Source organism: Meleagris gallopavo, chromosome 14 (assembly GCF_905368555.1).
Source record: "Meleagris gallopavo chromosome 14, MGAL_WU_HG_1.1, whole genome shotgun sequence".
Taxonomy (NCBI): domain Eukaryota; kingdom Metazoa; phylum Chordata; class Aves; order Galliformes; family Phasianidae; genus Meleagris; species Meleagris gallopavo.
The window spans coordinates 15,453,926-15,480,130 of NC_139417.1; the positions used below are offsets into that span (position 1 = coordinate 15,453,926).

Genomic DNA, 26,205 nt, shown 5'->3' on the forward strand with positions numbered 1-26,205 from the left:
CATACGCTCATGAGTGCTCTCTGTCCTCTCTACTTCATGATGCTGTCCCCATCCCTTACAGAGCAGCAAGGAGATGGTTGTCCTCACTGCAGGGAGAGGGAAAGCCTTGGTTTTGTTTTGGTGGTGCCTGCTAGGGTGTTATGTGCTTTAGTGGTGAAGGTGGTCTGTGGCCAAGCACTTCACCTTTTCAAATAGCAATACTCAGGCTTAGATTCTCATATAAAGCTTATTACACTAAATCTATTCCTAGATTCATTCTTCCCAGATGTTCCCATCCTTTGAGCAATACATCATCACAGTGAAGTACTCTTATAATGTATTACACTAATACATTGTTCGAAGGACACCACTGATGATAAATTTCTTAAATGATGGTGCTGTCTAGGGATAATGACTCTAAGAGCAAATGCAAGGTAATATAGTGATTTTTTTTAACCGGGTTCCAGAAAGAATATGGAGACATCTTAAAGCCATTTTCATATGGGGGGAATGTTAAAATATGCAATATTTCAAGCACTATTTAACAAGCACTTGAACAATAGCAGCATTGATGATAAAGGTTCTACATTTCAAACTAGTCCCTCTATTCTGTTGTCTTTTTGCTGCTTTTTAGATAAAATTTGGAACAATTCTGTTGTTAAACCCTTATCTGAAAGTGTTTTAAGATGTGATTTTATTTTAATGATCACTTAAAAGGTACATCTAATTTTCATCGTGAACAAAGAACTGTCTTTCTTAGAATTTTATTTTTATATTTTCACTCTTTTCTTTCCACAGGCCACATTTTTACGATGTTTATTCATCTGATCAGAGCCAGGAAGATTTTATTAATTGGCAAGCTTAAAGGTTACAGTATCCTTGCTATCGCAGAAGAATTGCCAGATGATGGCAAAATCTTTGCATGTGCAGAAGTGCCGTATCTCGGAGTGAACAGCCAAGAAGCATTTGATTATTCTTCAGATGGTAAAAAGATAAGCATGCGAGTGGGACCGATAGCAGACACGTTGGAGGTAAAGTCTGTTGGAAGGGGAATTTGGGAGCTCTTGTTCAGAGCAGATTAAGGAGGTTTGGGCAGGGTCAGCCTGTCCTATTTCCTGCCCACAAGATTCTGAATGGTGACCCTAATTCATTCGCTAATATGTGAACACAACCTTGCACTGGAGTTATTTCTTATTCACGATAATGCACGGTGAGGCTCTGTCACACGAAATAGCTTGTTTTCCTTCTTCACCAAAATACTACAGGTTTTTGACCAGAGGAATCCTTTAAATTTAGGTATGTAGGCTTTGGTGGCAGAGTTGTATTTGACTTGGGTGCTCATTGGATTGGGGTCTCTAATTCCAAACATAACTGTGCACTGCTGGAGGTGCCCCAGTGCTCACAACAGTGGGAAAGTCCTGCAGATGTCTGTAAATCACCCACAGCCCGTCATTGTTTTCCTCCCGGTGATAACACCACGAGGAGTTAGACCCTGGGTTTTTCACTTCCAGAGCAATGTGATAAGCTTAAGATGTACAGACACATTCGATAAATGTGTTTCATTCTGAGTAGTGACTTTGTCCCAAGAACAAGAGAATCTTGTGGATCCTAGCAAGCTGGAGGAGTTTCATATTTAATTCTATTTTATGGATCTCCATGGCATTGCTGCAGGTCCAGAGAGCCAACATGAGAAGCCAACGCCAGGTTCATTAAATACAAGGCATTTCTATCATTATTGCAAACCAATTTGAGATGTTTCCATCTTCAATCTGGACGTGTCATTGTGAGCCTGATTGTAACTTTATTTCCATTAACAAGTATCTTAATTTTTTTTTCCAAAATGAGATAGCCAGGAGCTCCCTAACCTCTGGCTTTCATGACCTCCAAGTTTGATAAGAAAGAAACAAAGAGCTTTGCCAAGTATATGAATAAATGAAATGTTACAGATCACCTGCAATGTGCAGCATTTAAAATCCCAGCTCCCTGCAGTGAGTGTGAAATTAATTGAATTGCTGTTGCTCTCTAGTGCCCATTCTGTGCAACTGACTTACTGTGACTGAATTGAAATATCTAGAGGCAGGCAGAGTACATGCTGTGTAGAGATTAAAGAAGGGAGCAAAGACATGAAAATTAAATCCTTAACACACGATGTTGCAATTGATTTTATAGCCTCTTATTGCAAAGCACAGGCAAGTTCTGACCCCAGTTCTACAGGTTCTTGGGGCTTCCAACATCTCTTGAGATGCTCATGTTTGGCTGGTGAGATCTCTGCACTGAGATGTTTTTCTCTGGAAGGATTTCCACACTGGCCTCTGAACTTGTGTTGCTTAATCTGACAGATATTTTATCATTGGCACCACGATAATCAGAATTGTTTTACTTGGCCTCTAGGGCTCTGGTGACAATGATTGCAAATGATGAAGGGACACTTTTGGTGGCCTCTCTGGGGCCTTGATGTGCTGTGGTCATTGGGATCTGTCTGGTGCAGGGCCACCATTGTGGGAACACATGGAAGAGGCTCAGGCTGTGAGTAGTGCTCTGCTTTCCCCCTAGAGAAGACCAGCTTAGATGGGAGAGAAAGCAGAAATAAAGCAGAAATGGGTAATGCTGCCAAAAGGCACGGAGAGATTAAAGAGATCTGATCCCAACTGCAGGTAGTGGGGCCAGCATGTGCTGAACCAGTGTTTAAAATCTTTTCCCAACAAGCTGCTTAAATCTGAAGTGCTGTGCCTAAGCAACATGCCTTGCTTTGCATCAGCTGTTAGCAAAGGGTCTGATCCCTCCCAAACAGCTCCCTTTAATTCCCAGTAGACATCTGGTGGAACAGTGAAAGCAGGATTAAGCCCGTGGGGAATGCAAACTACCAGCAAATTATTCCCATCCATGATTTCGATCCTTCCACTTTAAAATCGAAAGCACAACACAGAAAATAGCACTGTGTTTGCAGCAGATTCTGCTGATTGCAAGGCATTGTGTAAGCATGCCGGGGGTTTCTTTTTTCCTTTCTTCCCTCCTTTTACCAGACAGAATAGGTGAAGAGGTTGAGCTGCAGATCTCATTTCTCCTGTTTTGCTGCTTGTGAAGTCTGCCAACAGAATCCACCTTGACAAAGTCAAGGACTCTGCGTTTAATGTTGAACTGAGTGAATAAATTATGCATGAAATTGTGTCGGAGTCTCTAGTGTGCAGAATTGCTCCTTTTGATATGAAAGGTTAATTCAGAAAGGAGTCCAAAATAGCTGGAAATTGTGGGGATAAGTGGATAGTATTCACTGTTGTGAGCTGTTATTACTAGAAATTGCATTCCCTCTCTGGCTTCCCCAGAGATTTAGCTTTGCCGGTGAATATAAACTGTACTCAATAGAATAGCATTTAGGAGTAACAAGAGTGTATGTCCACATACAGTAAAATATTCTAATGGTGTTTTAAAGGGAAGCTGTACTTCTTCATGTATTCTGTGTACTCTAAGGATGGATTGCTATTGCATTTAGGTCAAGAACACAGCGTAGGGAAGGTAATAAGTTTTGAGTACGTCTTTATTACAAATATGCTGACTGTGATCCATTTCAAAGGAACTGGACAGTCGTTTGTGTCTGATTGAGTTTGTATGTGCCTTATGAGAGCATGTTGTATCTGATCTGAGCTGCAATCGGGTTTTCTTTCAGTCTGGCAGAAGATTCATTCATGTTTTTATTCAGGATGTCCTCTCCTTGATCTTTTGCTGTATCTGTCAACAGTGTTGCTGTGCCCTTCTTGTGCTGGCTCTTGGTACATCTCTTCTGTGCAATGCAGTGCTACAAGTTCCTTTTTTTCCCTTCTTTTCCAATCTGAAAGGAAGTTAATGATTCACTGTAAGCAAAAGCATTAATTTTAGCCAAGTTTGCTCTGAATTAAGACACTTCTTTTTGCCATCTGTTACCATCTATGATGCCTCTGTAGCAAGGAGCAGGGATTGCACTGTAAACATTCAGGAAATTAGTTTCAGCAGGATATTTTGCAGGCAGATTATTTCCTTCTGGATCTCAGCTTTCCTTACAGTTGGAGATGTTTGGGCTCTGCCTCTCTCTTAGCAAAGGACAAAGGGACCTCTGACATGCTGTGAGGTCCCAGGCAGGAGCAGGCACGATCTGCTCAGTCCCACAGAGAAGAAAAAGGTGGTCAGTCCCATTTTGAGAGGGGTAGCAGTGAGCTCTCCTGCTCTCTCCATCAAGCTGCTTCAAGCTTGAAGCTCTGCACTTGGACCCAGTGTGAACTCCAAGGGAGCCTTTCAGGCATTCCTATGTAAGTGTCTAGTTCTGCTTCAGCTGCCTTAGACATCTGACTTTTCCATACATGTTTGGGGTGTATGAAACAGGATAGTTGGGGATGCACATGCAAGCTGTGTGGTATAACTTAGGCTAGACAAAATGGGACCTATTTGCCTAAATCTCAGCATCTAAAATCCACTCCCAAGTTGTCACAACACATGTTAGTGTCTTGTAAAGCTCTGCAACACACAAAGAATGTAATTAGAGTAGGAGACTGCCAAGGGTTTGATTTGGAGGAAATGGAAGGTGACAAGAGAAATTTGAGGCTGTTTCTTCAGGACTCAAAGTGAAGTGAAACACCCTCCAGCAGTGCAAGGATAACCCAGGCTTGTGCTAGATGCACACTGAGCACAGGGGCCCTCCTGGGCTGAAAGAGGAGATGCTGAAGGATGGTTTGTCTGCATGAGAAGGTAGATAAGAAAGGGATAAGCTGTCAGCAAGTAGGCAGCACAGAAAGAGGGTTGAAACAAGAAGTCCAACAAATATCTTAGGAGCTATGCAACTCCATATGGACCTAATGAAGCCATTGCATAGAAGTGAGATTCTTTTTCATTAGGGAGCCATAGCACAAAGCAGTAGTAGCATATGTTTAGAGATTGCCACATCTGCTTCTGAAAACCTGCCCCCCACCTCCTCCACCCAGGAAGGTTACAAGTCAGAAAGTAGTGATAAGTCATGGTAATTGCTTGAATTTGCTTTGGCTCTTCTCTCTGGAGAATGAGACCTCTAATCTTTCTTTCCAACAGACTCCTCCTCCCAGCTTCAATCCTCTGACCCCTCCTGAAGCAGTGACATTGGGAAGACTGGCTGAGTTGTGGTTTGATATAAGATGTTCTTCCCCATATCAAAAATGTCTCTGCTGCTTTCCACCAGTATCGCCCAAGAGGGAAACGAGCTTTATTTCTTAACCACTAACAAGCTCACAATGACACCAGTTTGTAAAATAGAATAATTCAGAGCTTCAGTGATCCACTCCCTGCTATTTTCTCATCAGAACAGTGTGCTCTCTGCTTCTGAAAGGTTCCTGAAATCTGTGTTTGGAGCTATCAACCTCACTCCTGAAAACAAATTAGATTTTCAAATATTTCATTGCCATTTGTTTTGATGCTTTCTCTCATACATCTCAGGGGATCACTCATCACTCATTGTACACAGTGTCTCCAAACACAAAAGGGAAATCTGGACTCAAGGACTGCTGTTAAAAGTTGTGGTAGAAACAGTGAGTTCTGGAAAACATAATTGTTCCTCTTTTCACTTGAAATGCCAAGACATGAAAGCATTTATGCTTGCCTGAGATAGGTGGATGAGCCGTTGTTTCATTGCAACGCACACAGATGCAGTTAAATAGTCCCAGATGGAATCTGAAATATTCCATAGCAGGCTCTTGGGCAGCGAGTGCATTAACTGCCACAGGAGAAGGCTGTAAAGGCTCCCATCTGGTCATCCATCAACACTTTTATACATTATCATCAGCAGCTTGCTTGGAGGGAAGGTGTGCCACATTTCTGAAAATCCAATTAGATGATAGAAGCCAGTTCTCTTTTATCCTCTGTTGCTGAGCCACCCAAAGCATTTTTTTAGATTAAAGAAACATCATTTTCCTTCACAGGAGCTATGCTGCTTTATCTCTACCATGACCTGTTCTTTTATGTGCTTTATAATTCTATTATTAATTGGGATTTCAACCATTTGCCTGTTATTGAAGTGGGACTCGCTAGTTTGCAATTCCCAGGATCAGCCTTATGTCTTTTTCCCAAAGACTGTTACAATTGCCACTCTGGTTTGTGAATAGTGACTCTTTTGAGAAGAGAGAGCTTATTGCAGCAGCTCAGCTGCCACAGGGTTTGATGTGAGTCTTCTCCCTTACCTTGATGGTTCAGTCCCCTTTGACTCAACGTGCAGGTGTTTCTGCTGTGATTCTCAACTAGACAAGCTGGGATGAGCAATCATCTGTTATATCCTGATTGTCTGTGAGAGGTTCAGAGATCTGGGCACTGGGGCTGCTGAAGAATTCTTTGTGAAGCATGGAAAACTCCCAAGATCTCCAGAAGTAATTTCAGCCCCCCCTTTCCCCCCCCCAAAAAAAAAAGTTTTTATATAAAAAATAAAAAAGTCCAGAGTTCTTCATATTTGAGTTTTTTATATAAAGGACATTTAAATGGTAAGTTGAAACTGGTATTCAGACAGCAGGTAAATAATTAGTGTTTTCTCCATCCTCATTTTTTTTCCAGGCATTACATGCTGAGGATGAGCACTTTGATATAGTCTTTATTGATGCTGATCAAAGGAATGCTGTTAACTACTACAGCTTTGTCATGGATAACCACTTGCTGAGAATGGATGGAATGATCTGTGTAGAGAATACACTCATGAAAGGACAAGTCTACCTGGAGAACATATCTGAGGAAAATGTACTAGCTGTCAGAAAATTAAATACAGTGATTAATTCAGATCCTCGTGTTGAGCAGGTTGGTACAATGCAATTGGTTAGGCTGCCTGTGGTACTGTATCTATGGATTTTGCAAAGTACTCATCAGAATCTCTTTTGTTGGTGTCATTATTCAAGGAACCTGAAACGAACCCAAGTTTTATTATAGTTCACTTTTCCTGAGTTTCTATATTCAGCAAAAGTCCCTACTCTCTGTCTACATCATCTCCAGTGTTAAAGGCAAGTTAAATTTGAGCACTTAGAAGTGAATAATCAGCTCTACAGCATAACCAAGGAACCACCACTCTGCTTAAAGCCTCTGGAGGCTACAAGGCATTGACAGCATAACAGGAGTCAGCGAGGCTTTCAATGCATTTGTTACCAATGCTACCCCAGCACAGTGGCACCAGCATACAAGGCTTACTCTCATGTACCCACTCTTCTAAGAGCCTCCTCTCAATTGCCATAATACAGGATTTGGGCTTTGTGCCCCATAAGCTCAAGATCCTTGTCTATCTGCAGGACAGAGAGCCTCTAGAGGTGCCTCCATCATACCCTATTATTCTATCATCAACTCAACCATCAAATATCAAGAGCAATGACTTTTCTTTGTAGAAGAGGGAAAGACTCACAGTGGCTTTCCATGCCCTGAATATTATCATTAGCCATTTAATGAGTGTAAACAGCATGTTGTTTCTGTATTTAATTTTTTAATAGTTTGATCCCGGTGTTGAACCTCCAGCACTGAGAGCATCTTTCACTGAAGTGTTATAACAGTATCAGAGGCAGTTGTCAAAACCCACTGAAATTCACCTATGGGTTCCTGTGAATAGTGATGAACACTGAGGTGTTCATTGAAGTGAAGCTGTTATGGTTTGCTAAATTCTGAGAATGATTCTGGAATATCTTCATAACGGCATTAGCCAAGCAGTGGAAACCCAGAGATCTCAGCAGCTGACACTCATTTAAGAAATGGAGAGGCAAAATTACTTTTTTTTTTTTTTTCCTGGCATTTGTGGAAGTTGGGAGTTTGGGAGCAGAATGTGAGCAAATATAGATGCCTGACATATTTGGGTTGGAAGGAATTTTAGCTAAAGAATAACAGTAGGAGAAAAACTGCTCTGGCCTAATGAAGGAAAGACTTTCCTTAACTGTTTATGCATTATGTCTGCAGATAATTTTACCTGTGCAAAGCGGGCTGAGCATCATTCGAAGGAGCCCTGTACCACCAGATGCAGTGATTGAATCAAAGGTGTGTGTTTTCTCTTCTGTGAACATTTCTGGGAAAGTTTTTACTTTGCTGAGAACAGTGATAAGAGCAGGGTTTTGCTGCTGAGGGCCCAGACTTATGCTCTGCTGTGCTGCTAGCGCCATACAGATTTAGCTTGTCCTATGGAAAAGATGGTGATTTTATCTTTTTTTGTAGGAATTCCATTTTATATAATGGGCATCATCCAGCTATAATGAAATTCCCATCTGGAATTGTAATCGCCCAATTCTGTAAATCCAGACCCAAATGTCTTGATTGTTTGGCAGTTTCTGACTGCTCCCAAAGCTATATCCACTAGTAATTCCTGGCATTTCAAAACCAATATTTTAAACATCTTGTATTTTCCATTGTGATTCCAGCCAGGGGAAAATGATGTATGGCAGCTGATCAGATGACAGCTTGGTTAAAGTTATTGGCTGATATCTTTATTTGCGCACCAGCCCTGTGAAGATATTTTGACTGCACAGCATTTGAGCCAAATCCTGCCTTTGGAAACATGCTCTCAGCCTCCTTTTTCCGGGAGGCAGCTGAACTGGAGGGCAGGACTTGGTCCTGGGAGTGAAATAGCTGGAAGACTTAATCAGGTCTTTTCTGAGAGGTCATACCTGCTCATGTCATTGTTCTTCACAGTGGAAGTGGTGAGGTGCTGGAACAGGCTGTCCAGAGAGGCTATGCTTGCTCCATCCCTGAAGGTGTTCTAGGCCAGGTTGGATGGGGTCCTGGGTATCCTGGTCTAGTACCAGACCTTGAGGTTGGTGGCCTTGCCTGTGGCAGGAGAGTTGGAACTTGATGATCCTTAAGGTTTCTTCCAACCCAAGCTGTTCTATGATTCTATAATCTCCCATGGGAAGCTGGGCCAGGAAGGATTGTGCCCTACTCTCGTGTATTCGGAGTGGTCAATGCATCTTCCCAAACATAGCCCTTCTGCTGCATTGCCTTGCACCTTGGTGTTCCTGTTGAGAATAATATCAGTAGGGGTAAGGATTTTTTTTTTTTTTTTTGGCTTTAATTAATCATATCTTTGCATTAACTAATGGGTCAAGAAGACATGGATCCCTGTACACGTTCTCACCTCATCCTCACAGGCAGAGCCCATCACAGCAGTTCTGGTACTGAGCTTTGCCCCAGATTGTGCTATGTGTATCTGTCTTTATTTTAGAAAGAAGTGATAAGGGATGATGTTTTCTGGGGTTATAACAAGAACCGCATCCTTGACCGGCTGCGTTTGGATGACAAGGTGGCCTATGTCACCGGCGGTGGACAGGGAATCGGGAGGGCCTTTGCTCACGCGCTGGGAGAAGCTGGTGCTAAAGTGGCTGTGGTGGACCTGGTCCTTGCAAAGGCAGAAGCAGTGGCGTGTGAGCTCAACCTCAAAGGTAAGCATGGCACTGTCCTCAAACTGGGGCAGTCATTGTTGAAAACTTCCATCTATAGTTCTTTCAAACATGAATATGAGGTCAGACAAGGAACAGAATATTAGTAGACATAATAACTAAAGTCCGAAATAAGAGGTAAAATCCTCTAGAAGGCACTTCTATTTTAGCAGTAAAAACACAAAATGTAACATAAAATTGAATTTCCCCCTAGAGTCATGCTAACTTGCAAAGGGGAAAAAGAAAACTGGAAATATAATTTTAATGAGAAAAGAAAGGAAGTGTTACTCATTTTATAATTCCATTTGTGGGATTACAACCAAGCTTTCTTCAAAGTTCACTACTTCATCGCCTCTGAAGATGGAATGTTGCCGAGGAAATTTTCACAGTCCCAATTGGACACAGACAACAGAATTTGTGTCCACTCTGGTTTCAGAAAGGGTTTGATCACCAGTGGATGATCTGCCCATTAAAATCTCCACTCTGCCTTAAGATCTGTAAAGCTTTTTTTGCCAAATGGAAAATATTCATGAAAACTGTGTTTGTGCAACTGGAAACTGTATTATCCAGCAAAACATGCCCTTGCAGATACATTTCTATTACTCATCATTCTGCATCTATCAGCTTTTTCCTAGGGAAGGGGCAAGGGATGGTTCATTTCAGGTTTTGACACCATCCTGAGCCTTTGCAGAGGATGCTTGAAACAACAGATCCCAGTCTGTACAATGCCAGCTTTAGTAAGCATAGGACACTTTGCAGTGAGGATTGGTGCAATGGTTAAAGCTTTGATTGCTGTTCTGATCCCTTAACAATGACACAGACTAGAGCGTCTCCAGTTCCTATTACAAATTCTTAAATCATCTAGTCCCTCTTTCCCTGAAGCTTTTTATTTTCTTATGCTCTGAAGCCATATGGTCCTGGCACACAATAGCTGTGCCCTACAAGTTAACTTGCCTTTTGGATATTTTTTTACAGTGAGATCCTGCATATCAAGCAGAGCTATTCAGAAATAAATGAGATAGTTGATAGAGACATGAGACTTTGGATGCCAGTGGTCCATTTGAAAATGAACTTAACTTTTCTCCACGGCACTTTCAGTAGGAGTTTGATCATTCGTCCTTCAATGGCTGTCCTATCTCTGCTCCTTTGCTGGTGGGTTGCAAGCCCAAAGAAGGTGGATGTGGTGAAGGGGTTATGTGATGCAGTTGGAGGGGTCATGAGGCACTGCAAATATTATTGCAGTCTAAAATAAAGAAAATCTCACTTTTCAGTCTTCACATATCTTTGTCTTTCAAGGTCAGATACTCTCTGTCAACTTGACCAGTGCAGTTGGTCAGGGCACATCTATTCCATCTCGTGAGGGTTTTTGAGGTTTCAAATTTATTGTCATTCCTTGTTGGAACAAAACCCAAACTTTGTAATGCTTTTGTGAAAGGGAATTATATCCAAATGCCCATTCTTGGAAAGGATCTGGAAAGGTCAGATTTTCAATCTCTTTCTCTCCAGAGGTAACTAGAGTGCCTAGCTTGGACCTCAGAAGCTTTTCCTTGAAAACTTTTGTTGAAATCAATATATTTCCATGAAACACTTTGGCTTCAAAGAAGCAACGTGCTCTGTTGGAAATAAATTTTGACAAAAAGGTTCAGCTAGCTTTACTCTCACAATATTCATATGTGTAAATTAAAGCAATACTTGTAGTACTAATACATATTTTTCCTGCTATAATAGACACAAAGGAGCTGTGATTTTTTTTTCCCCCCACTCTTTGTTTGTGGATCTCTTTCTCAAAGTTGGAAACACAGCGCCCCAAGTCATCCCCACACTGAATACTTATTCAAAACATTTTACTTAGCTTTCTTAAATCCACTTTGCTTCTTATACCAAGGAGCCCTTTGCTGTCTTCCGGGATGGTGCCATCATTTCATGATGGATTTTAAACATCAGAAACTCTGTGATCTCAGTTTTAGCTTTGTTAGACATCTCGGGTGTATCTCCCTTGGCTACAGGGGTCTTTGTTTTTACATCCTGAGTGAATACCTTTTTCAACTGTTGCTAATGGATCCTGACAGAAGAACCAAAAATGATGAAACAGAACCAAAAACTCCTAAGGGTTACCTTCCCATACATACTCCTCTGTCTTCAGGGGGAACCGCTTCCTCCACCTTAAGGGAAGAATTAATCTGATGGGATTTTTAAAATGTGCATTTTCACTGTAAACTATGCAAATGCCTTCCCCACAATGTCACCTCTGATCTTCTTGTCTGTATGCAAGGTATTACTTCCATTTATGCTGAGAGCCAAGAGATGGAGCCCCCTGGCAGAGGGGCTTCCCTGCAGAAGGGCAGATTAGGCACACTGGGGCTCCTCTTCTGCTCCTTTCGTCACAAAACCGCCCCCACCAGCTTCACAAAGACAAACTGAAGACTGAAGAGGTGCTTTTATACCATCATGCGTGTAGCTGCAGGGCCGTGTGTTTCTTGCTTCTGGTTGATACTACAGATTTAAGCTATTTTCCCACTGTTTATTTTGTTTATTTATTTAATCAGATGGTTTGGATATCAGCGGAGAGAAAGAAGCTGTTTATTTTCTTCTGTCAGAGTGCAGAGATATCAGCTGATTAAGGTCAAGTGTGGGACTGTTTGAAATGAGCGTGCCTTCACTAATTCTTCTCTAGACACTCATGGCACCCTTTGTCTTGTTTTTGTGAACTATCATGTAGGATGAAGCTGTAAATGGGGTGAGAGTTGGAGGGCAGGTGAAGAGCCTCGTTCTGTTGCCCTTGGTTACACCCATTTTGTCTGTAAATTGAATAAGAAAGACCATGGCAGTTTCCTCTAAGTCTCAATAACAATTAGGAGGAGCAAAGTGGGCTGTTCAGATATTCTTATTCTTCCAGCATGTTTATCATAAAAACTGTGATATAAAATAAGAGGGCTTGTTTCGTGGCAGAGTATGCATTCTTTTTGTAGGTGGCTCCCTCCATGGGGAGGTTGTCACAGGGCTGTTATTGCTTTGCCTCCATCTTAACACTTTGTTTGGGAGAGCCTTCTCTTCTGCTCAGAAATACTTGAAGTTTTTTTGAGGAGGGATCTCAACTCTGTACATGTTCAAGAGGGAATAGTACAGCAGTGTCCATAGCCCTTTGGAGACTGGATTCTGAGCATTCAGTGAGGTATGAAGCATCATCTGGGAGATTAGATACATCTTGAATGCTGAAGTATGCATATGGTATTGATCAAATGGTCTCAAATGTCCATGAACAATGGGTATGGTACCAATCAAATAGTCTCAAACATCCATGGACAATCAGCACTGCAAATAATGAGGCAGCCCTTCCTGGCTGCAGTAGGAATCACCTTTTCCTCTTGCTTTCTAGGAGAACTGCTTATAACACACAATCTTTCCCCAGTCCAGCGGTTTGCAATAACCTTGTTACAGTGGCTTAATAATAAGGATATTTAAAACAGAATTTGGTATTAAATTAAATGAAGCTAATTACAAATCAGCACTGGAGCAATAGTCAACATCTGGATTATTTTTCTAGGAAAGGAAAGCACAACTTTTACATAATTTCATATCCAGCAAATCTTTTCCCTTAAGAATGTTTGTGCTGCTTACTCTGACAGTGTGATTTGTAGCAAGTAAGGCTTGGTACCACGACCACCACACCTGTGAGCCTGCAGGTATTTCCAGTTAGCTCCCACCTAAAACTGGGCTAGTTTTCTCTGAAGCTCCATGCCGACCTCACACCGCAGTTCAACAAGAAAATACTTTTTTGGTCAAATTGGTTGACTTTCTGTAGCATCCGGAGATGTGTTGTATAATATATATGTATGTATTTGCATTTGAGCAAAAGAAGGAACCCACTGCTTTATCTTGTTCCAGAGTTGCTCTTTCTGGCCCCCAGCACCCAGGAAGTGCTGGAGTTTCTCCCCTGCTGGGAAGCTGCAGTTGAGTGTTTGGACAGAAGATGGTGCAGTGTTCTCAGCTTCGTCCTGCTGGAACGCTGAGCTCTGCTTTCAATCTGTTTTATGTTGGCTACCAACAGGCAAACCAACTCCAGTCAGCAACTTAAATTTCATTGCAGTAACAAATGCACAACTGGCTATGGTTTGTGTAGCAGCAAATTAAAGTGGGGAATATATATGTAATACATACATACATATAAAGTACAGATATATAGTGCACGGAGATGAATTAATAAATAATCATAAAACTGATGTTTTTTCTCTCTCTGAATTCCCATACTGACTTCGTCACCCCTGTTTTAATTCAGGGATTAAAAGCATTGCCCTTGCAGCAGATGTGAGCAAACCCGAGGATGTGCAAAGGATTGTTGATACCATTGTAGCTCGATGGGGTACGATTGACATTGCATGCAACAATGCTGGAATCAATATGAATTCTGCAAGTGAAGATACTTCACTAGAAGAATGGGACAAAACTTTCAATGTCAATTTACGAGGACTATTTTTGTGCTGCCAAGTGAGTGTGGAATGCTGTACAGGTTTGATATGCAAATGGACAGCAATGTTCTTAGTGTTTAATTTACCAAGATTTAACACCATTTTATTGTTAATGTCATCATAATGGGGTTAACTTCATGGGATTAATCAACTTACAGATTTTGGTCAATATTTTCAGAACAGCTGGTCATTATTGGTTGTTCCAGCTCAGGTGCTTAAGAATGGCCTGATTCTGGGAGGGTGATTATTTGACATTTTCTGAAGAGCAGAAAGCTTTGGGGCCATTGCCAGCATCAGCGATTTAAAAAAAAAAAAAAGAAACAAAAATTGCCAAAAGCAAAGTGGGTCCAAAATGGCAATGGAATTTTTCCTGCATCAGCCGTTTTTATACCAAGTTTTTATATTGAGTGCTTAAAAAAATGTGTGAGAGCATACACTCTTCTGAAAAGTGAAGACTAATTTATTATCATGTCATTATTAGCACAATCACAAAAAGGGTCACTGGTCTTTCCTTTAATTTCTGTCACAGGCTGCAGGCCGCATTATGCTGAATCAAGGATATGGGAAGATAATTAACACAGCATCTATGGCAAGTTTAATAGGTGAGTGATGAGAGCTAACAGTTGTGCTTCAGAATCCATATTTTAATTACTACCGATGCTATTTGAATCAATTAAACCTGTATTGGGAAGGAGTAAATCACTGACATTTTGTATTAGAGGAAATGTACTACAAAATTTTTATTGATATCATTTTTCAACATTTATCTGTCCTCTATGTTTTAGAGCACTTATTGCTTTTTATAGAAGAGGCGGAGTCACCCCTGTGCCTGATGCAGTGGTGGCATGGGACAGGTGCTGGTGCATTCCCCACTAATTTCAGGAAAATGCATTTTAGTGCAGAAAGTGGTGCCCTGCTGATGTTTACAAGACACCCAAAAGCTATTGTGCCACTCTTTGCCACGGTACCGTGGTTATATTTCATTGTCATTGCCAACAGGTGTCTCCACCAACGCTGCTGATTCAGCAGCGTCGTCAAAAGCACCAATAAACCATTGTAACATATGGAATGAAATCCCTACTGCTGAGCTAATCTGGAAGGCAGTTACATGCTGGTGAACTGAGGCCCATGTAACAAAAATTGATCAATTACACAAATTAAGCATAGCCCTTTAGGAATTTATTTTATTGGTCTGGACATCTGTTGCAGTATTGTCCAAATCCAAAAATCAAATGGTGCCTTGGGTTGCCAAGTTAGGCAAGAAAATCTAGTAGCTATAAAAGTACAACTGAAAACCCCTGTATTAATATCATGTCCATCTGCTGAACGTTACATAAATATGCAGTCTTTTTATTTTCCTTGGGAATAACATTTATTTTTACAGTGCCCAGTTTGACTTTCTGTGACATTCTGTTCTGTTTATTGCGTAGTAACTTTAAATGTTTCTTCAAAAGTGCATTCATAATATTGTTGTTAATTTTTGTCAAGTGTCTTTACCAGCTGTTTCACTTATGCTCAAGCGCAGGCACCATACCCCTGCCCCAGCTTTGTAGAGTAACAAAACCTCCTGAAACAAAAGTAGATTTGAAAAGACTGCAAAGCTTTCGACTTCAGGTACCCTCATGAAGTGCAGCTCTGAGTGCAGCCCAAAAGGGGCATTGTGCATCCTGTTTAAATGTCACTGAAAGTTAATGCACGTGGACATGGGTAGGCCAGAAGTTAGGAGACAAAGGGATGTGTTTACCTTCTGAACCTGTTTGGATCTTGGCATGAGAAAAATCTAGTAGTTATAAAACTACAACTGAAAACCACGATGTTCATATCATGTCCATCTGCTGAATGTTAAATAAATATGTTGGTTGGTTGGTTATTTAAGTATGTTGGCCAACTGGCATAGTATGAAATGTTTCTAGAAATAGTTAGGGGATATTTTTTTTTTTTGTAGGTTGAGTCCTTCCTGAGAGATAGAGGAAAATGAGGAGACTCTTCGTAGGATAGAAAGGTTTTTGTTTGTGATTTTTATTTTCCAGATACACTGCTCAGAATCAATTTTAATTAACTGAAGATAGGCTGCATACATTTTGCATATGTGCATGTTGATTCTGATGTTTGACTGGAATTATTCCAGACGTATGCTTCAGCAGCAGAGAGGAGGCTGCTGCAGCTCTGCCATTTGTACAGGTGGAACTCAGCTCTAATTTTTACAGCAAATATCTTTAGTGGGAAGTGATCTGTTCTTCTCTCTGTGTGCGCTTCTCATTAACATTACATGGCTGCCTCAAGGTCAGGCGAGAAGCCTTATGCACTGAACAAGGTAGCAAAAGCATTGTGTCAGATGTTTAAAATGTAATGTGGCTGATGTTGGCAGCATTTTTATCTGTTTGCCTCCTGCCTTCTCCATGCGAAACAGGAGTGAGAGTTCTCCCTTCATGCAGGCCTTGTGAACTCAGATATCCTGATGACACCGCTAGAAGCATGGCTTCATTCACTGGCTCTGGTTTGGAGGGTTGAAGATACGTGGCTCTATGAAGCATTACCCAAAAATGTGGCTTAGGGAATGGAGGAGGTGGTACTGATGCTCAACAAAGTTTTTGTGTGTCTCAGGAAAAGAATATCCCGTCTTGGTTACCTTCTTTAGCCATTCCTATGAACAAAAGCACTGACATGGAGAGAGCCTTGTAAATCCTGACACCCCCACCGCAAGTCAGAATGCTGATTGCTGGTAACCACTGCTCTCACCCGTGTGGGCAAGAGGTGCAGAGACAGTGCCAAAACTCTTATCCTCTGAGCAAACTTCCAGTGATTTATCACAGACAGACGTGTTTGGAAAGTTTAGCAATGAGCTGCTTTGGGGAGGTTGTGAGGTTAACTACCGAAGTTGTACATAACTTGGAGCTGATGTGCGGCAATTAATCAGGAAATTAGGTACCACTCCTGCTCGAGAGCCCACACAGAGCACTGTGTCTGTTGGGGTGATGGGGACATGGAAAGCAGCAGGGTTCTGCAGGTTGGAATGGGAGTCATTTGGTACAGAACAAAAAATTAGGGCAAAAGAAATGCTGGCAAAGGGGACAGTGTCAAATAGTTTTAATTCTAAAAAGGCCCAATTCTCAGCATACCCTCAGCATGTGCAGCAAAAGGAAACACTAATTCTTGCCACAATTTTTTATGTTCTTCAAATCCATTCGTAGATATCTATCTCCATTTGTAGATGCTGCAGATATCTCTGTTTGTAGATATTCTGTGTTTAGTGAGGCATTGGCACAGGCTGCCCACAGAGGTGGTGGAGTCACTGTCCCTGGAGGTGTTCAAGAAAAGGGGATATGTGGCACTGAGGGCCATGGTTATTGGGAAGGGGCTGATGGTTGGACTGGATGATCTTTCCAACTGTAATGATTTTACGGTTCTGAGATTCAAGGCAAAGGTGCTTACTGGCTTGCTCAGCACTTTGCAGCAGGGTTCTTCACTGTTTCAGAGCTTGGTTAACTCTGTCGCTGTGTTCTTTTCGTGAAATCAACACGCTTGAAAATAATTGTTTTCACAAAAAGTAGTCGTGAAGATGTTGGGGTACCATAGACAGTGGTGGTTTGGAACTTATTCACCACCTTCATAAATTCGACAAAGCTTCATGAGTTAGGCCAATGTAATGTCAACTGCCAGTGACTCCATGTGCTTCTATCCATGTGTTGTGAGTTTCACCAGAGGCTTCCAGGATGCAGAGCTGCCTAACTGTACAAGTCACCAATGCTTGTTGCATGGTTACTGACATTCAGCACTGATTTTCCCCACTTCCACAAAGTACCCTTTGATGTCCCATAATGACATCAGTGCCTTGCACCAAATTTGTTTAAGGAGATCATGATAGCCAGCAGGTCAGATAAAAGTCCTCAGAGGGACAATGTACAGGTGGAAATCCCAGCAGCCACACTGACTCAGGTTGGTTCTGATGGGTTTAAGGCACTTTAAACCCACTGTGGATTTGTCCTTAAGCAGCTTTCTGGGAACACTGCAAGCACGAGAGCTGGCAGAGGGGCAGAGCCACCAAGCACACCGCACTAACAAGCCTGAACATTGTAATTAGCAAGCCGATCATCTTCCCTCCATGACTGACATGTGACATCCCTGAAACATCTTCAGAAGCTTCAGATTCTGAAAGTGGTGGGTGTTCAGGATTTTTGGGACGCACCTGTGCTCACATCCACACAAACACTGATTAGATAATGTGTTTGCTTCAGACTGTGGATAATTTAAAAATTAAGGTGAATAATTTGTTCCAGGGAGATGTATAATATGGTATGTTATATGCAAATCTGTAATGCATGTGTATTATATCATGTGGTATGGTTTTATATCAGTATTGCAGTGTATGCATATTTTCCATAAAATATACATGTGTATAAAACGTAAACGTGAAAACATCAATGTGATTATTTATCCCTCTTGGAAAAAGTCAAACACTTGCATATATGCTTAACACACTGCTTTTGGCTTTGCCAAAATACAGAATGTTTTGAGTTCATTTCTTTTTTTTCTCCATTTCTCCCAGATGCTGAAGCAAAAATGTGAGGTGACCAAACACAGATTTAGTTTTGCTGTGTGATGGCTAAACTCTTGTTGCTCCCTGCCTGGTATCAGGGAAACCACCAAAGAATTCATCTCAAGGCAGGGAACGGCGCTTCAACTTCCCTGCACGCCTTAATTTGAGGAGAATAAATATTTTCCTATTTCTGAATCTCTTCCAGTTCCGCACCCGCAGAAGCAGTTGGCGTATAATGCCTCCAAAGCCGGGGTCGTAAAATTAACGCAGACGTTAGGAACGGAGTGGATTGACAGAGGAGTAAAAGTCAACTGCATTTCCCCGTAAGTAAAATGTAGTCTCATTCTGAATGTACAAAGGGAATGAAATGTTCTAAAAAGCTCAAATGAGCAGTATCTTGGAAAATAAAGTTTCTAATTAGTAGGTGGATTGCATCCCTTTTTATGTTGTCTTTTCCCTAACAAAGGTTTAAATACTTATAACCGAGCCTGCTCTGTTGCTGTGTATACTCAGGGATTTAAGAAGAGGTTTTAGCATTTGATAATAGGTTTTCCAATAATGTGAAGGGTAGTTTTTAGCATTTCTCTTCCAGATGAAATATTTCCTTAGTCTGTCCAAGCCTTCCGCGGTTAAAGAAAAGGCTTTTGACACTTAATAGACAATACTTCTTTCCCCTTTTTGCTTGAGACAAATATATAGGCACTTAAAATGCCACATTGCAGCGCTGTAATTGAGATAGTGTTCAGCTCTGACAGTTGCAGGAGGCCAGGTGTAATTTTGTAAATATATATCTATATTTATTACAAATTACATTTTCCTTATTTTTGGAGGCTTAAAGCTGCATGTTTTATTTTACGGTTTTTATTCACAGAGCAAAGTTTTCTTGCCATCTTTTCTTTCCCTGTTTCTCGCAGTCATGACCAACAGAGTCGTTTTATTAAACAATTAACAGTGCATGATAGTGCTAAGCAGAAACCCAAGTGGATAGCACTAATTGGAAGCGGTCAAATTCCGTAGACCGTTGAAGTCAATCAGAGTAAGTAAGAAGGGCAGGATTTTAACCCAGGAGTTAAATTGTAATAATGAAGTTATAATGTATGTCAAATTAGGAAAAACAAATTACATATTTTAATCCACAAAGTGGAAGAGAAAAAAAAACACAGAGCTCAATGGCAAGTGCCCGTGTTTTTACTGTCAGTTTGACTCTCCACTTCCTTGTGCTAGCTGTCTTCCTTATGATTATTTATTACTAATTATAGCAGTGACTCCAGCCTTTGCTTGATGTGATCCATGGATTCTTTAAACAGCATCTTACTTGGTAGTAGGATTTTCCCCATGCCAGTACTAATAGCTCTGCTATAGCATTCTCACAACTAGGTCTGCTGAATTTACACAGGCTTTTGTGAGCCAGGGGAGATGAAGGGAATTAGGGAAGCCCAGCAGGACCTGGCAGGAACTGTGCCTGCAAATGCACAGGTAATCGTTACCAACAGAGATGGGATAGTATGCCACATTTACTGTGATGACAGGTGAGAAGGCTCTTAGAGGAGGAATTACCTATTCTTAAGGGGTTTACATAAATTTTAAAAGTCTCCACTGAATGATCAAAACTCATTGTTTTGTGTAAGTTGGAAACTTACATTCTTATTTGAAGAAGTTATGCTTTTAAAGGCAGTTGTCAAAGCATTGGGAAAAGAGAGTCATGCTTCTCTTTTTCTACTTTATAAGCCAAAATGAGGTTGCAGTTTTATCATCGTGTCTTTAACTCTAACTCTGAGCTCAAAATCCTATGATAGCAAGCGGGCTTTTTCTTTGCAAAGTAATAGCCAGGAAGGGCACAGAAAGGACAAAGGTTTCTGCTGTACTGAATGTCTCCAGCTCTTTCTCTCCAATGCAGCTGGGGACGTGGACTGAAAGGCTCCCAGATCCTTGAAGAGTTTTACTTCAAAGCTTTGGTTGAGCCGCTCCTGTCCAGACACATGTGGAGCTCTGGGTCAGGGTGATTTGTACTGCTCAGATCCCCCTTGCTAAAAGCAAGGAAGAAGTTCCAAATGCACAAGTCTATCTGAGTGTGGATGTCCAGTGTAATGCACAACATTTTGAGATATTTTGAGGGCTACGAGAAGCACAAGAGCTGGATAGAAGCTGTGATGGAAGATTCGCTCTGGATAATCTCTGGAGAAGTAAAATACGTAGGTGTGCCCTTAAGTCCTTTGCTCTCCCCACACTTGATTTCTTTAATGCTTTAAGGCATTCACAGCACACATCTGCCTGAAGCTCCATGCACTCCAGTCTGGCCTTGAACATTATTTCACCATGCAAACCTTTTGGCCTTTTTTCCTCTTCCTATCTGGTCACTTTTTATCAACTTAATTTCTTAACGAGTGCATAAAACTTATGCAGACCAATGCATAAAAGTTATCAATGCATAAAATGTTATGGCAGAGTCCTTAGCATAATTTACTACATTTATAAAATTGAAGATCCTCTTCTCACTGGCCAGGCAAGTCTCAAGCCCATGGGGAGAAAGTGACTGAGGCTCCTTGGATCACATGGGATCCAAGGAACCTGATGGATGCCCCATCCCTGGAGGCATTCAAGGCAAAGTTGGATGTGGCTCTGGGCAGCCTGGCCTGGTGGTTGACGACCCTGCACATAGCAGGGGGTTGGAACTAGATGGTCATTGTAGTCTTTTTCAAGCCAGGCCATTCTATGATTCTATGACTTTGCCTCTTGTTTCATGCAGAGCAAGAATCTCTGTGCTTAGTCCCTTGGCCATTGTCTATTCTGTTGCTTCCTAGCTTATTGCACAGCTGGTGCCAGGCAAAATAAAAGTGCTGGACTTCATCAAAAGAGACATGCAGTTTGGGCCACAGAGGGGACCATGAGTAAATGGGGAGCTGCTCATGGTGCATGTGCTTGCCTCTTTTCTGGTCCCTGCAGATACTTCAAGTTAGGTGGGTGTGATGAAGCAGGGAACTTTGGGGACCTTGGTTCTCAGCACGCATGGTGTTGGGATGCCTCATTTTGCAGCCAGCATGCTTGACCAATGGGCACTGTGTGAACAGGATGCTTTCAGCTTCTGCGAACAAGATGCGAGAAAGCAGATAGGGGTCTCCCCAAATTTGGGGGAAGGAATGGCAGGAGAATGAGCAACCCAGAATCATCTCAAGGCATCCCAATTAAGAGGCATTACCATCCCCATTAAGCAGCAGTCATTGCTGGTAAGTATCTTTGGACTTAAATCTAATTCCTTGGGAGATGTCCCAATTAAGTGGATCTCTTGATTAAACACTTCCTGATTAAGTGGAGTGTACTTAACTCATTCAAATTAATAACTCATCTGAAAGAAATCAAGTTACACACAGATGGAATCTCTTTTTGCTCTCATTTGGGGATTGAACGCACGTAACAATTCCAGTTAAGTATCTGGTAAATGGTATTTTTCCTAATGTGTCTCTCGAAGTGGAAATGTTTTAGGCAATTGTTTTTTTTTTTTCTTCTTTCTTCTAATGTCTCAAATTGTCCTGTGTATCAATAATTAAATATTGATGCTCATGTCTAATGTTAAGGAACTAGCAGTTTGATACTACATTGACATGCAACAGAAAGTACTGATAGGCTCAGCACTGCATACGAGATGAGGTAGGGAATTAATGCATTGGCAGTTGTCTTTGCTGGAACTGGTTAGAAGCCAACTAAAATCTGCCTAAAAGGGTTCAACAACATTAAATTGCCCAACTTGGCACCAAAGCTTTCCCAGAAGATGTGTAGTATCAATGACATGCCTAATATTTATAGTGCCATCAGTATGTGTGTTTGCAACTTTAAGTTTTGTGCTACATTTTTTTCTCATTTATGGAACAAAAAAATTTGTAATGAAGTTTTGTCACACATCAAAATTTTTACTATTCAATGTGAGCTTAGGGAAAGGTCAACCAAGAGGTGCAGCCCTTGGCTGAAATCAGACCAAGGATGGTTTTTCCGAACATTGAAATACGTCCTCTTTTAGTGAAATCTGCTGTACTGGAGGAATGTATGCCGTATTTCCTAATCTGCATTCCCTTTGGGCTAAAACTAAAAAAAAAAAGCAACAGAATTATAAGGATTTAAATTTGATGTCTGATAGTGTAAAGCCAGAATGATTATGTGGGTGGTTTTGTGAGTGCAGTGAGAGGCACGCGGGGGGACGGAGTGCGATGTATTCCACATCTGCTGCTCAAAGCATGGCGCTCTCTGAAGAAAACCAGTTCTTGAGGAGCTTGGGTGAGCAAGGGGAGAGACTAGGAGCTGTGCTTAGGGGAAAGAAGTAAAATCTGCAGCCCTATGCTGGAATGCGTTTGATATTATTATACCACCGGAGCCTAACCAAGCTGCGTTGCTCAGTGCTTCTGAACTGCTGTAGTGTTTATTGTCAATTACAATAAAAAATAAAGCTGATCTTTAAATCCTGCCTGATTAATGAAAGCAGAAATGTTTGGAGGAAAGTCTGAATTAGTTCCACTTTGTAACAGAGTAAATAGAAGATTTCAGCCTTCATTTAAAACAAAAGGTAAATCTCATACCCAGAATCCAGCGTGTCTCAAAAAATAATTTCCTTGGAAGTATAAATTGGGATGCCGATGAAGTTTCAGAACAAAACGGGTATTTTTATACTTTGTTCATTTCATATTTATCACTAGCTTGTTTGCTAATTTTCATTTGCAAGAGGCAATTCTTCCAGCTAACTGGCTGCCTCAATGGGCCACTGATTTCTTTGAAGTGACAGTCTGTAAATATGCATAAAAAAGAGATGCAATTAGCGTGTGTGTGGTTCAGTGCAGCCTGATTTCATTGGCAAGTTTACCCACAGTGTTGATAAGCTACATTATCTAGAAAATTGGCCGCTGAAAAACAGCACCTCTGATTGCCAGCAAAGGTTCCAGATAACAGGGTGCTGAAGAGAAATATAATTGAGGTTGAATATGTTAACCAAGGTGTCACATGCTCCTTAGAAGCGCTAATTTATCAGCATGTTGGAATTTTTATTAACATTTGGAATGCATTTCTACCACACTAATGAAGTGGAATTGGCAGTTCAGGTTTTAGTTATTGTCATTTCTGAGAAGTTAAATGTAATTTCTCGTTAGACACAGTTATGTAAATATATTTGTTCAGGGGCTGAAAAAATTATACATTTCACAAAATACAAATATGTTGTTAAGGAGGAGTATGACAAATCAGTCATAGTTAAAGTCATAAAAGCCAGCCAAACATTCACCCTGCATTGTGCTTTCCAGAGCATCACTCATTTTTAGGGCACCCAGAGAAAATGAACTTAGCAGAGTTTTAATAAACAGTGTTGTCTCTCATTAATGTAAAGCAGGCAAGACAGGTACATGCTTTGCCGGGGTATTTGTTTGATGGGATTGCACTGTGATGTGTCTCTCCTTTTTTGCGTGGAAAGAGTTCAGGGCTGAGAAAGGTGCTGGCATTTGCTTTCCTTGTATTCGATGTGTGGGAAGTTGGGCTGTTTTCAGTTTCTGGGCAGGATATGAACATGCTGTGTAACATCATGCTGCAAAAAGAGAAATCAGAATAAGGACAGCAGTTCCCAAGTGTAGCGACAGACCTGGTTGGAGGCACTTTTGATTTGAATGCCATGTTGTCTTCTATAAGAAAATGTAAATTGGAGTTGATGATGAGTAACCCGAAAGTTAGGGAGTCTTGCTGTTAGCTAAGATGACAGCGTGTGTGTGTTCTCCTTTTAAAATAAATTCTCTAAGCCTGCCCAGTGGTAGTGGAAGGCAGTCGGAAAACAGTGCTGCTGAAGTTTGCATTATGAACTTCAGTCAATGCCAAGACTCTTCATGCTACTCCCCATGGCTTTCCTTCTGAATTAACACCTTGTACTGCCTTTCCACTTGGACCAACAAATTCCTAAATCCACATCGTGTGTTCTATTCACAGAGGCATCGTGGACACGCCGCTCATCCACTCCCCGGAGCTGCGACCATTGGTGCAACGCTGGCTGGCAGACATCCCCGCTGCCAGGCTGGCACGGGTCACCGACCTGCAGGCTGCTGTTGTCTACTTGGCCTCTGAAGCTTCAGACTACATGACGGGTCACAACCTGGTCATTGAGGGTGGCCAGAGCCTGTGGTGAGAGCCCAGCAGCCTCCTTTCTTGGGAACACGTTCACTTAGAGTGGTAGAGTTAAGTGCAATCACAGTTTTGGCCTCTGTGGCTGAGTGACTGGCTAATGGCTGTTTTCCTCTTCTGGGTGTTTCTTTGGAGATTCATATACTGGGGGGGGGAGGGAAGTCTTCATTTTCAACATTTTCATGTTTTCTACTATGCAATCATATTTCTGTTAAATTATACTTAATCATATAAGGGTGCATTTACTGTAGTGAGATTTGGCTATTATTTAGCTTAATAGAGGGCATTTTTAAAGCAATTAATATTAGCTGCTCTGTGCAGGATATTGTTCTTAGGCTGTTTGGTTTTTTTTTTTTGGTTTTTTTTTTTTTGTATTCAAGTTGTTCCAGTGACATCTGTGAGTGCTGAAAAACAGTTGGATGTACTGTTGAAAAGAATAAATTAGTTCATTGCATTTGAACCTGAATGCTGCCATTTTATATTTACTGGTGTTCTTAGTTTTTGACAGTGTTTTTATACAAACACCCACATAAATGCCCCTAAAAGAAAAGTATTGCATTTAATAGAGAATCATGGTTGGCAATTATAATGGCTGCAATCCAAAGCCCTTTGTGGTAAGTGGGGGCTGCTCGTGTACTTTAAATACACATATAAGTGTTGATATAACTAGCTCTGCATTCTCCTTGATAAGCAGAAGTAAGCAAAGGTCTTCTTTTACATTTCTTTTCCCTCCATAAAATTCTCCAGACATTTCCTGATTGTACATCAGGGCCATTTCCAATGGTCTCATGACAACTCTGTTGGCTGAAGAGCCCATCCCTGCTAGACCACTGGGTTCACGACTTATAGGCAGTAAAATGTGGCACAATAACAACACCGGTGATAACGCTCTGAATTTATACAGACTCCCATCCTGAGGGCCTTTAAGCATAACCTTAGTAGAATTTACGGGAAGGAATTCACTTGCAAGTCCTCATATCATTTGTTTTGCATTTGGCAGCTCTTTGTTACCATAACATAAATAATTGTGGATGAATGTCATTACTTTGATTAAGTGCTACAAGTCCATACATTGGCTAGCCATTATTGTGGTGAATTGCTATAATGGCCTCAGACTTGACATTTCACCGCCACATTGTAAGGTATGCATTTCGCTGACGTACTATCATGGTTATCATGGATAAAGTGCAAGAAGATACTTGTCTTCATTAAATTTTCTATTAGACCATTGATAATTAATACATATCTTGTGCTTCATCTCCAGTCGTTTTTCTGGGGAGTGTTGCTATTAAGCGACTCACGGCTGGAGCTTTTTGGCTTGAAATCCCTGCCTTGTGTGCATGATCTAATTTATTGACAATGCTCTGCAAACTCACAAGCTTAAGGAGAGCTCAATTTTGGATAAATCTTCAAGAAAAACAATTAAGGATTTAAATGTTTTATTATTTTTCTGGGCTCGCACAACATTTTCTCTCTTAGCTTCCACACTTGCATCATTTTATGTCATGCTCTGGAGGGCTCGGAGCAGTTCTCACATCCCTCTGGCTGGCTTTTCACCCAGAGGTTAATGTACAAACATTGGTGAACTCATCAGGAGCTCTTCCAAGGGATCCTAGAGGGGCTTGTATACTATTGCTGGGACTGCCGGTGAGCAGTTTGTTGCAGCTCCTACTTAAAGTGTAAAATAACAAACTTTAGCTAATTT

At 41.2% G+C, this 26,205-nt stretch overlaps 1 protein-coding gene across 1 annotated transcript; it reads left to right on the forward strand.

Moving 5' to 3' along the window:
* Positions 1 to 777: 777 nt before the first annotated feature.
* On the forward strand, positions 778 to 25,201 carry LOC100539521 (uncharacterized). Its single transcript, XM_019620218.3, has 8 exons — positions 778 to 1,010; positions 6,517 to 6,753; positions 7,888 to 7,965; positions 9,143 to 9,359; positions 13,633 to 13,841; positions 14,352 to 14,424; positions 18,565 to 18,682; positions 24,309 to 25,201. Exons 1-8 carry the CDS (start codon positions 792 to 794, stop codon positions 24,502 to 24,504), a joined length of 1,347 nt encoding a protein of 448 aa, XP_019475763.3. The 5' UTR covers positions 778 to 791; the 3' UTR covers positions 24,505 to 25,201.
* Positions 25,202 to 26,205: the final 1,004 nt, after the last annotated feature.

What these genes read in the sequence shown, in the direction of transcription:
- LOC100539521 (XM_019620218.3), top strand. Translation starts at nt 792, where the DNA reads ATGTTTATTCATCTGATCAGAGCCAGGAAGATTTTATTAATTGGCAAG. An exon ending in CGATAGCAGACACGTTGGAG is followed by an intron (nt 1,011 to 6,516) that starts GTAAAGTCTGTT and finishes TTTTTTTTCCAG; the next exon opens with GCATTACATGCTGAGGATGA. An exon ending in AAAGTCAACTGCATTTCCCC is followed by an intron (nt 18,683 to 24,308) that starts GTAAGTAAAATG and finishes TTCTATTCACAG; the next exon opens with AGGCATCGTGGACACGCCGC.